Source organism: Hemitrygon akajei, chromosome 1, assembly GCF_048418815.1.
Source record: "Hemitrygon akajei chromosome 1, sHemAka1.3, whole genome shotgun sequence".
NCBI classification, from domain to species: Eukaryota; Metazoa; Chordata; class Chondrichthyes; order Myliobatiformes; family Dasyatidae; genus Hemitrygon; species Hemitrygon akajei.
This window is the reverse complement of record NC_133124.1, coordinates 52,377,127-52,390,102: the sequence shown is the minus strand read 5'-3', so window position 1 is coordinate 52,390,102 and position 12,976 is coordinate 52,377,127. Positions and strand designations below refer to the sequence as shown.

The 12,976-nt window shown below is 38.9% G+C and overlaps 1 protein-coding gene across 1 annotated transcript in view; it reads right to left on the bottom strand.

Annotated features, from left to right (window-relative positions):
- dnaaf11 (dynein axonemal assembly factor 11) overlaps positions 1-642 on the bottom strand; it is a 53,230-nt gene extending 52,588 nt beyond the window's left edge. The window contains exon 1 of the mRNA XM_073043203.1: positions 616-642. Within this exon, the coding sequence (XP_072899304.1) occupies positions 616-625 (10 nt within the window). The 5' untranslated portion in view covers positions 626-642. The remainder of the gene's footprint in view (positions 1-615) is intronic.
- Positions 643-12,976: the final 12,334 nt, after the last annotated feature.

Below are 12,976 nucleotides of genomic sequence, written 5' to 3'. Positions count from 1 at the left end.
TATGTCTTGCATTGCCTTGTTGCCGCAAAACAAACTTCACGATGTACAACTGTGAGGATAAACCCGAGTCTTATTCTGAGTCATAAATATGCAAAGCAAAAAAAAAACCTGAAAAATCTCGTAGGGCAGGCAGCAAGATGGAAAAAAAAGTTAACATTTCAAGTCGATAGCAAACATTTATGCGAACTTTGTGGTGTCGTTACATCCAGTTTAAATGTTTTATTTGCCAACAGAACATTACAGTTGTTTGCGTGCCCTATTTAGGACAAGGGCTGGCACACGGATGGAAAGTTAAATTAGATGCAAGTTTTCATTATCTGACCCAGTTGGGTCTTTAATGAGTACTCCCCTTGCCACCTGGCCCCGCCACCGCCCTGCCCAAGGCGGGATCGCTGGTAAAATGAAGGCGCTGAGCCTCCCAACCGTTTGGACTGGGGTGCCGGGCGAGTCGGCAGCCCGACGCTATCGGCCTTCGGTCCGGGACAGAAGGACGCAGGTCGGGACAGAAGGGTTGCCGATTCATCCGGCTCCTCAGTCCAAACGGTTGGGAAGCTCAGCGCCTTCATTTTACCAACGTGAAGCTACCATCCATCATCCCAACTCCCACCTACTCACTTAGCACCATGGCGGCTTCTCCAAACACTCCGGTAACCACGGAAACCACTCCCCGCCCCTTCCTTCCTTCTTCCCCAGCTTCTCCAATCACAACAGCCGGGCCCCAACTTTCGAGGCGGAGATTGTGATCGTCGCTCGAGTACATCTTTTTAAAAATATTACTGTTAAAGGAAAGGTGTTGAAGTCGAGACAATATCTCTTAGGAGTACACTTGGTGGTGGGGGTGGGGGGGGGGAAGAGACAGACACGGATTGTTGACAGCATAGGAAGGCTCCACAATGATAAGTTGTTTTTTGGTTCTAACCAACAATCCGGACACTCATGCGCTATAAAACCAATATTCACCCAGAATGCACGTTATTGTGCTGGGAATCTTGCGCTAATCGTAACTTTCCAGCCGGTGTGACGGAAAATCATGCAAATCCCCTTGCTCTCCACTGTGCTGGATATCTAACTCAAAACAGCGTGTGAACGTGAAACTCGAGTTCAAGAACAACGAATGAAAAAAGAGTCGAAAATCAAACTAACTGCAGATGCTAGAAGTCTGAAGTAAATGAAAATGCTCCAAGCTCTCTACGGGTCAGGTAGCTTTGTGCAAAAAGAGAAACACAGCTTATTAGAACATTAAAACATTTAGAAAGTTTTTGACAAGAACAGGTTATTCGGCCCAACAAAGCAGCCAAATTCCGGTCCACATAGTTTGTTGAAATAACTATCGAGATTAGGTTTTAAAGTCTCTAAGATGCTACTCTCAACTACAGAACTAGGAAGTTTGTTCTATGTGTGTGGTGAACTAGATATACCTGTCTGACTGCTCCTGTGGCTCCTCCCAAGACCCTGCTGACTACCCCTGTGGCTCCTCCCACAGACCCCTGTATAAAGGCGACTGTGGCCTGCTGCTCTCCCTCATTTTCCCCAGGATGTAGTGTTGTTCTTCAGTCAATAAAAGCCGATATCTCACTTCCTAAGTCTCGGCGTGAGTTATTGATGGTGCATCAATGTGTCCCAGCTCAGTGTAAAGAAATGTTTCCTGGTGTTAGTCTGAAATCTCACCTTAAACCAGTCTGCACCTATGGCCCCGTGTACTTGATGATGAATTAATTCTTAAGTAGCAACTGGCATCCACTTATGCCCTTAATGATTTTGAACACTTTATCATGTCTCTTTTCATTCTATGTCTACTTGAGCTAAAAAAGATTTAATTATTTCAATCTTCCCTCATAGCTCATATGCTGCAGACCTGGAATGAGTCTAGTCACCCTTTTCTGGACTCTCTCCAGTGCCTTCACATCCCTCACACAATATGGAGACCAAACTTCTACACAATACTCAAGGTGTGACCTCACAAGTGCATTATACAGCTTAAGGAGAACGCCTCTTGACTTGAACTCAACTGAGCGCATTTTTTGGCCTTCCTAATAGATGACTCTACCTGGATGCCCAACTTCTTCTCATACAGAGGATTTTCTGTCTACTTGACAGATAGACCTCAGTATGTGCGGTTGGGAGACTGTAGGTCTGACACGGTGGTCAGCAGCACAGGAGCGCCGCAGGGAACCGTACTCTCTCCGGTCCTGTTCACCCTGTACACATCAGACTTCCAATATAACTCGGAGTCCTGCCATGTGCAGAAGTTCGCTGATGACACGGCCATAGTGGGGTGTGTCAGGAATGGACAGGAGGAGGAGTATAGGAAACTGATACAGGACTTTGTGATATGGTGCAACTCAAACTACCTGCGTCTCAATATCACCAAGACCAAGGAGATGATGGTGGACTTTAGGAGATCTAGGCCTCATATGGAGCCAGTGATCATTAATGGAGAATGTGTGGAGCAGGTTAAGACCTACAAGTATCTGGGAGTACAGTTAGACGAGAAGCTAGACTGGACTGCCAACAAAGATGCCTTGTGCAGGAAGGCACAGAGTCGACTGTACTTCCTTAGAAGGTTGGCGTCATTCAATGTCTGTAGTGAGATGCTGAAGATGTTCTATAGGTCAGTTGTGGAGAGCGCCCTCTTCTTTGTGGTGGCGTGTTGGGGAGGAAGCATTAAGAAGAGGGACGCCTCACGTCTTAATAAGCTGGTAAGGAAGGCGGGCTCTGTCGTGGGCAAAGTACTGGAGAGTTTAACATCGGTAGCTGAGCGAAGGGCGCTGAGTAGACTACGGTCAATTATGGAAAACTCTGAACATCCTCTACATAGCACCATCCAGAGACAGAGAAGCAGTTTCAGCGACAGGTTACTATCGATGCAATGCTCCTCAGACAGGATGAAGAGGTCAATACTCCCCAATGCCATTAGGCTTTACAATTCAACCGCCAGGACTTAAGAACTTTTTAAAAGCTATTATTAATGCTTTTTGAGATAGTGATTTAGATGCATATCATTTTTTACTGAGTTAAGTATTGTATGTAATTAGTTTTGCTACAACAAGTGTATGGGACATTGGAAAAAAAAGTTGAATTTCCCCATGGGGATGAATAAAGTATCTATCTATCTATCTATCTATCTAATTTTGTGTCATCGGCAAACTTTTACTAGTTTATTTGTTATCTGTTTAATCCAAATCATTAATGCAAGTTAAAAACAGCAAAACTGATCCCTGCAGAACTCCACTTCTAGTTGTGAAAATGATCCGTTCACCATAACTTTGTTTTTGAGCCAGTCCTGCACCCTTACCCTGAAACTCTAACTCCTGTAATTTGATTATTAACCTCTCGTGGGATACCTTAAAGCCTTCTGAAAGTCCAAGTAAATGATATCAACCGGTCTATTGTTATCATAAATTTTTGGTTGGCTCTTCATAGGACTCCAGCATATTAGTAAAACATGATTTCACCTTTCTGAACCCATGCTGGCTTTCTGCTAGCACGCCCGTTCTTATCATCTGCTTTTCCATCTCATTCTTTATTATTATTTCCATTATCTTGCTTGTGATACACGTTAAGCTTACTGGCCAACAGTTACCAGGGCAGTGCAGTCACCTTTCTTTTATACTGGGACAACATTAACCCATTTCCAGTCCTCAGGGATTTCATCAGTCTTCAAAGTATTGAAAAAAAATTCTTGCGGTCATTCTTAGCATTATCAGGAATATTAATCTTAATCTGGCTTTTGGCAATCTGAATTTCTCCCTTAATTAAAGCTCACATATATTTATTTGCCCTTCTGTATTCCTTATATAACTGTCTTTTCTTCAATATTTTTATGTACATCTTTATTCATCCATGCAGTTGATCTATTGTTTTTATTGCAATGCTCCTCAGACAGGCTGAAGAGGTCAATACTCCCCAATGCCATTAGGCTTTACAATTCTACCGCCAGGACTTAAGAACTTTTTAAAGCTATTATTAATGCTTTTTGAGATGGTGATTTAGATGCATATCATATTTTTTTTTACTGAGTTAAGTATTGTATGTAATTAGTTTTGCTACAACAAGTGTATGGGACATTGGAAAAAAGTTGAATTTCCCCATGGGGATGAATAAAGTATCTATCTATCTATATATTGCTGCTCCCGTCCTTGGGTATGAACATTTCATGCACTGCATGTTATTACTCATACCAGTTTACCTTCTGAAGTCTTTGCTGCAACTGCACAAACTTTGCCTCTTTGAAAAGGGATTTTATGGCTTTGTATTATTATTAGTATTATTGATATTATTATTTGTATTATTGATATCCTCTCCCGAACCCACACCATGATTTGAGACATGTGTTAATGATTCAAATCAAAATACTGATGAATATTTATAGATTTATAATTAAATAAACAGAGAGAATTGAAAAAATAGCACATTATGCTTTCAAATATTTGAAAACAATGTGGAAGAGAGAGTCTCTTCTGGCCTCAAGCTTCTGTATCAATTTGCATGAATTTTGGGCAATTAACTAGCACAATTATCTACCAGGGCCTACATTTTAATTCAAAGAAAAAAAACTGCTATTACTCTTTTCACTAGAACCACTTCCTGTTCTTGCCATGTTCTTTCTTCCACCATGTACCACTAATACTGAATTTACTTCCTCCATTTCCAAATGGATCTCCATGTACCAATGAGATATATCGAGACATTGTACCTTGTAGCTAACACAACTTTCAGGATCTTTGTTAGCTGCAGAAGGGAGTCTCAGGGGAGACAAAAAAGCAAAATAATTTATATACTTCCTAATTACAGAATTCCTGATTACACCCGCATTTCTACTTTTCTTTTGTCCCCCCTAGTCAGCCTTTGAGACACAGTCTATTGATTTTTGTTGCAGCTGTTAATCTGCATAGTCCATCTCCCTATTCTCTTAAGTAGCAGGGACATTGTGCTTGTTGGAGAGGATATAGCACCTTTTCTCAACCTCTCATAAAATTCCTCCATCCAACTCCCTCAGTCACACCCATCCTTCCTGAATCATTGCTTTCCTTGGGTGCATGACTCCATTCTATTTAAAACAGTCCAAAAATTCCCCCATGAACTATCTGAATATCTGTAATTCACACTCCCGCACATCGATGCTGAGACATTCAGGATGGAGAAAGCTGCAGTTTGACTCTAAATTAAAATACAAGACCTAGAAGGTGATCATTTTGGATAATGACCCAAACTTCGTGCAAATTGGTGCAGAAGTCAGGTCAGAAGAGTTAACTCTATAAGTATGGAAAAGAGGAATTTCTTTTTGTGGGACACAGGCATCAATTCCAGGACAGGAGGAGATGTGAAGATAGGATGAGTTCCTTTACACAAGGTGGGATGTGTCTGAGTGGAAAAGATCAATAAGGATGAATAATGAGATGTCAGAGGCTTTAAACTCAAAGGATTTACAAGAAATATTGTTCTAAATATAAACAAAGCAGGAAGAGAGCCAAGAAAAGAATAAAGTAAGGATACATGGGAAGAAAATGGTTATGTTATGGCAGCTTAATAAGATGGTTAAAGATTAAGTGAGAGGAAATCCCTTCATAATGAGTAGAACTGTTCATGTAACAATGTGTACAGAGTATATCCAATCACTGAGAGGAACCGGATCTAGAAAAGATTACTGAAAAATAGTTGTAAAAAATCAAGACAGAAAATTTAACACTGCATGGTATAATGTATTTAGGACAGATGAAAAAGAAAATGGGCACGTGGTGTAGCAGTACTAATTGACAAAAATAGAATGGCAGTAGATGAGAAAAGCACTTAGATAACAGCAAACATAAAATCCATATAGATTGAAAGTAAATATTTAATCATATTAATATGCACAGTGGAAGAACTGAATGAAGAAATATCCCCAAAAATATGGAAACTAGAACATCTGGAATAATAACAATGAGATTTCAACAACCCAGATATCGAGTAGATTGAAGTTGGTAATAGAATAAGGGATTAGAAATTCCCCAATGAATATTGATTTCCTACTTAACCCATTATGTTAAAAAAAGAGGAAGAATTTTCTAATGCATCTAATAATGGTGAATAAAACAAATGAGATAAGTGGAATACTTTGGCAGCAAATGACATGCTTAGAGATAACAATGGAGAAGGAAATAAGTAATAATAACAACCAGGTTATTAATTTTGTGAAAATCTGATTTTGAAAGACTGAAATTGGGAAGATACACCAAGCAACAATATTGACGAACAGTAATGTAGAACAAAGGGAGTACAAAGGAAGAAAAATGCAGAACAAAATATATTAAATTAGAAAAAATGAGCACAATAAATGCACAATAAAGGAACAAATGAGGGCAAGAATCATCTGGGACATGGCCTCTTCAAATTACTACCACTAGAGAGCATGTACTGGAGCCTGAAGATCCACACTCAATGTTTTAAGAACAGCTTTTTCCCCTCTGCCATCCTATTTCTGAACAGTCCATGAGCACCATCTCATTATTCATCTTTTGCACTTTTATTTTTGTAACATAGTAATTATGATTTACACTGAGCCATGGCTGCAGAACAAACAAATTTTATGAACAGATGTCAGTGATAATAAACCTGATTGTGATTCTGATCATTTGACCATAGAGGAGAGTATGAAAATAGAGAATAGAAAGGAATCAGTAAAGTACAATATATTACAACAGTAAAGAAGCACTTAGAAACGGAACATAAAAATAGTAAAATAGTTTGCAGACATAATAGTAAAAGATGAAAAAGACCAGAATAGAAATAGGAACATTAAGATAATGAATATTATTATTTTGCTTTCATATTTATTAGGGAGAAAGAGAAAATGGAGTAATGGAATAAATGTACTTACATTAAATAATCTTATCAAATTTGGACGGTTTCCATGCATACTGTTTAAAATAATTTAAGGTAAACATAGCAGAAGCAATGTTAATCATAATTAGAAATTCATTGGAAGAAGGTGCACAATGAGAACTGACAAACAGCTAATGTAATACCCAATTTTTAAGAAGGGAGAAAGAACATACTTTGGGAATTTTAGGTCATTATTGCATTGTAACTAATAATAGAAAACAATAATGGGATCACTATTAAAAGGGAGAACAAAAACATTTAGATGTGAAACATATTACTAAATAATATGCATGGGTCAAAAAAAATTTAGAGTAGACAATGGTAATGTAGATGAAAATTATCTGCATTTTCAAATGACCTATAAGACACCCTATAATGATCACAGATCAAAGAATGTGTTGTTGGACGATAAGTAGCAGAATGAATCGCTAACTTGCTTCAGGACAGAAAGCAGAGTGAAAGAATACAAGGACAGTTATGTGCACTGGAAGATAATGGATAATGGAGTTCCACGGGATCACTGCTGGGGCATTGCTGGACGCAATTTACATGAATGATTTAGAGCTGTGAGAGAAATCTAGACCAAGCTTTTCTTGTGACTTCCATAAGGGAATCCTGCCTGTCAGTCAGATCACTAATAAAACTAGTCTGTTCCAATGTTGAGGGTTGGAGAAATTCCTGCTAGCAATATTTACAATTTTAACAATTATAGTCCAGTTGTAGTCTCATCCAACCTCAGTGGAAAAATGCCTACTTGCATTTAACCTATCTATACCTCTTAATTGTGTAAACAACTGTCAAATCTCCTCTAAATCTTCTACGTTCCAAGGAATAAAGTTCTCACATATTCAATATTTCCAAATAACTCAGGTCTTCCAGAAAATGGCAACATTCTTGAAATTTTCTGTTCTCTTTTAACCTTATTTATATCTTTCCTGTAGGTATGTGAACAAAACTGCACACAATACTCCAAATTCGGCCTCAGCCACATCTTATACAATTACAACATAACATCCTATCTCCTGTACGAAATACTTTGATTTATGGAGGCCAATGTGCCAAAAGTTTTCTTTATTATTCTATCTACCTGTAGTGCCACTTTTAATGAATTTTAGACCTGTATTACCAAATCCCTTTGTTCTACACCACACTCTTCAGTGCCCTGCCATTCACCGTGTAGGACTGACCCTGGTTGGTCTTACCGAAGTGCCATTTTTCGGCCCATTTCTCCAGATGGTCCAGATCCCACTGCAAGCTCCGATGGTCTTTGCTGTCTATTACACCCCCAATCTTGGTGGCACCTGCAAATTTACTGATCCAGTTAACCACATTATTATGCAGATTCAAAATTCTGAAGCCCTCTCTCCTACACCAACTCCTTAGCCACGTGTTAAACTGTATGATCTTCCTATTTCTGTCCTCACTAGAACGTGGCATGGCTAGCAATCCTGACATCAGAATCCTGGAAGTCCTGTCCTTTAACTTACACCTAACTTCTTATACTCACTTTGCAGAACCTCATCACACTTCCTTACCTATGATACCCACATGGGCCATGAGTGTCCTACTTAAGAATGCTGAGGATTGGCACCTGGGAGGCAAACTAACATCTGGGAATCTAGTTCTTGTCCACAGTGCCTCTTTTTTGTTCCCCTAACTAATGAATCCCGATCACCACCTCTTCTCCTTTCCCTTCTGAGTCACAGGCCAGACTCACTGCCAGAGACCTGACTGCTCTGACTTTCTTCTGCTTGGTCATTTCCCCACCCCCTCAACATTATTCAAAATGATATACCTGCTGTTGAGAAGGATACCCACAGAGGTACTCTGTACTGTCTATTTAGTCCCTTTCCCCTCCCAACTGTCAGTCAGTCTCCTGGGCTCTGCGCCTTGGGTGTTAACTGCCTCTCTATATGTCCTATCTACAGTATCACTCCCTCAGCCTCCTGAATGACCCAGAGTTCATCCAGTTCCAGCTCCTTAATGCAGCTGCAGCAGGATGCACTTCTTTCAGGAGATGTCATCAGGGACACATGAGTTCTCCCTGCCTTCCTGCAAGAGGAGTATTCAACTGTCCTGCTTGGCATCCCTACTCTGTGCAAGTATAAAGGAGGAACCAATGAATAAACTGGGGAAAATCTACCTACAGTTTTTAAAAATCTTCTCTCATTCAAACCTCTCAGTTTCCAAGAGCTAAAGCCTCAAATAACCACTCTACCACCGTCCACTCCAACAATGGCTGCTCTGCTTGACCCTACGTTATTTTTATTTTTTCCTGCCAATCAAGCCTGAACATCAATTGCCCTCTGTTCAAACACTAAACTGCTCTGAATTGATACTTTATGTACTAGAGTGAACTACACCAGTGAACTAGAGTGAGCTACGTCTTCTCATGCTTCCAATCGCTGATGAACCTTTTATTAAGAGTATTTTTACGATAATTAAAGTGTTAAATCTTGAGAAATTAAAAATAATTAAATATTAGGATTTTAAAGTTTTATTTATTTTACAAACTATGTCTCAGCTACCCATTCTTAAAAGAAACAAGTTCCCAAACAAAATAAAATGCTGTCTAGAAACTACCTCGTTTTCCTATGGTTGCAAGGTTTCTTTGGTGTACAGAGAATATTTTGATTGTAACTTATATATTATTTTTCTAAGTTGTAGGATCTTTTCAGGTTAAGCTCTGATTCAGTTGTTCAGTATATCTGATTTATTTTTCCAAATATGGGCCAAATTACAAATTCAGTAGCCAAATCATCAAATTTCGTTTTAAGAGTTTTGATCAGGTGGCAACATGAAAACAAAAGCTAATCATCTACCACAAAAAAAAATGACTTGCTCAGCTCATTATTTTGAACTGTAAGCTTACCAGATCTCAATATATATGGAGATTTTCATCTCAAGTGAAGAAAGAGGAACTTCTCCCCATTTATTTCAAAGTTATTCTCAAAGAACAAGTGTTGTACTTGAAAGTTTTCACTATTGGTTTTACCAACAACTTAATTTCAGCATACAAAAATAGAATCAAGCTAAGATGAAGCAAAATTTGTCTCTCTTCCCCCCCCCCCCCACCAAATTAAAGTTTTTAGGACTGTTTTACTCAAGCAAGATTGGAAGCAAAATCTGTATTTTTTTTAAAAGTAGAGAAAGGTAAATACTTAAGGTGTGAATGTGGTGTTTAGGTTACAATCAGATAAGCCATGATCTGATGCAATGCTAGAGCAGATTTGTGGGGCAAAGTAGCCTTCTTCTGCTCCATATTCCTATGTTTGTAACAGCATTACAATAAGAAAGATTGTGAAAAGGAATGATACCAATTATTTTAAATGCACTTTACTGGGCTTCAGTTTCTCTGGATTAAGTTAGATTTATTATTTCTTATGGATGAAACACAAAACATATATTTTGAGATACTCAGCATGTTAGACAGCATCTTTGCCATGGGAGAAACAGTTAGGTTTATAGCCTTTCATCAAAGCTGGTAATTTTACAGATGTAACAGGTTTATCATGTTATATCCACTTTATTGATGCCTTGTACATTCCAAACTTTAAAAAGGGTGACATTAATTTAAGACTGCATGCTACCAATTCCGTGGTCAAATATATTCATAATGTCATAAGGTCATACAACACAGGAACAGCACCATGTCCATGTCAACCACCCCATTCTTTATTAATTCTAATATGGCAAATGCAATGTTAGCATTCATTTCAAGAGGTCTAGAGTACAAGAGCAGGGATGTGATGCTGAGGCTTTATAAGGCACTGGAGAGGCCTCACCTTGATTATTGTGAACTGTTTTTGGGCTTTTCACCTTAAAAGAGATGTGCTGGCATCAGAGAGAGTTCAGAGGAGATTCACAAGGATGATTCCAGGAATGAAAGGAACTTTTGATAGCTCTGTGTCTGTACTTGCTGGAATTCAGGATGAAGGGGGAATCTCATTGAAACCTTTAGAATGTTGAAAGGCCTAGACAGAGCAGACGTAGAAAGGATGTGGTGGGGGAGTCTATGACAAGAGGGCACAACCTCAGCATAGAGGGGCATCCACTTAAAACAGAGATGTGGAGAAATTTCTTTAGCCAGAGGGTGGTGAATTTGTGGAATATATTACACCAGGTCGTTAAGTGTATTCAAGGCAGTTTGACAGGTTCTTGATTGGACACATCATCAAAGGTTACAGGGAAAAGACCAGGAAGTGGGGCAGGTGGGGGGGGGGGGGGGAAGAGAGGGGAGAGGATCAGCCATGATTAAATGGCAGAGCAGACTCAATGGGCCAAATGGCCTAATTCTACTCCTATGTCCTATGGTTTTACTTACCAATACCTTCTTTGTAGCCTGCTATGACTTTTCAATTTATGTGCCCATCCAGATCTTTCTTACGTGTGAGAGTATCTGCCTCCACCTTCCCAGGAAGTGCATTCCAGATTCTACCACTCTCAGGGTGAAAAATTCTTCTTCCTCAGATCATCCTCTAGCCGTCTTGCTGTTCACTTTAAGTCTATGACCTCTTGGAGATCTCTGCCATGGGGAAAAAGTTTCTTAAATCTATTTATGTACACATCAGCCTCCTCTGCTACAAACCAAGGACAATAAACCAGTCTATTCAGTCATTTTAAATGATGCTAATTCATTTCTTATTCAAAGATGAGATATAGAAGTGCTTTCTTCCTATTGAGTACACTTCATCTTCATTTAATAGTACACTACCAGATTAGGTAGATTAAATCATTTCTCCTGCTTGGGAAGCAAAGGCTCATTGATGGAGAAAGTCATTGTCAATGCACATTTAAAAAAATACTAGAAAACTGTCGCACAGTATGTATTCATTTCAGCATCTAAAAAGTGTCAGATATCCATCAGCTGGAATTGCTGCTCTCCTTTCATAAGTAACAGAGCGCATACACTTTCTGCAAATAAATGGAAAGGCAGTCTGAAAGCTCAACTCAGAAATGTGAAAGAGTGCATTGAAATGTTTGCTGAAATCATACTTCAGTACTATGTTACATGACTTTGACCAAGCTAAATTTTTTGGCAGTTAACTTCAGAACCACATCCAAAACAAATGCTTCCAACACCGTCTCTGATATCCTGCATAAGACCTTTTCACTTATGTAACTGTGGTAAAGTTTTGGTCATCGGTCAGTAGGGAGTGCTGGTGAGCTGCAAGTAAAAACATTTCATTCATTTTAAAATAGTGGGATTCTCTTTAATATGTCTTGTGTTATTTGCACACACTTTAAATTTCCCAAAAAATTCTCAAAATATAGTAACCTAAAGCTGTCCAAAAAGATATAAATGTGTTTTCATTGATATCCTACTATATACATCACGACCAGATGGATCTGTTTTGAGTACCAAGCCTTATTCATCCTCTCCCAGCTGGCACCACCGACAGGTTTGTCATAGTCTTCCTTTCCAGCTCTCAGCTTCACTATTTTGTAGACTTTTTTTTTTACTGCAAGAGTAAATCACAGAATCATTGCAGCACAGAAGGTGGTCTTTTTGCTCATCTTGTCCATAGCAGCTCTCTATCAAAGCAATATGGTCCATTTTTAACTGTTCTACTTCAGACAGGTCAATGACCAGAAACGTTAATCATTCTGGTCAAATTCTGTTTGATCTGCTGCACATTTTCTGGACTTATTTCAACTATTACATCTGTTCTATGCCTGGATATTTAACAAGTTCATTCCTGTTTGACATAAATTCATATACTTCCCTACATTGTATGATGTTAACGGAAACTAAGGCATTATTGAAGAGCTTTCAGTTAAAAATATCTTTCAAAGGGCAGGCAGTCTGGAGTAGAGATAATTCCACTGGAATTTCCCAAACTTTTCTTTTTCCTCCTGCTAGCTCCAACTCCACTTATCTTCCTGAATCCCCCAGAATGCTGTAAAGTTTGATGCAAATTTGTTTAAGCAGATACCAGATAAAACTACAGCAAAGCTGAAATATATGAACTATAGCAGCTAAGGCAAAGTTTCATGAGTCAAACACTCAACATATGGGAAAAATAAACAATATACTGGAAGAACTCAGCAGGTTAAGCAGCATCTGTAAGGGGAAAGCAAATGTGAATGTTTCAGATTAACAGGATTCCAG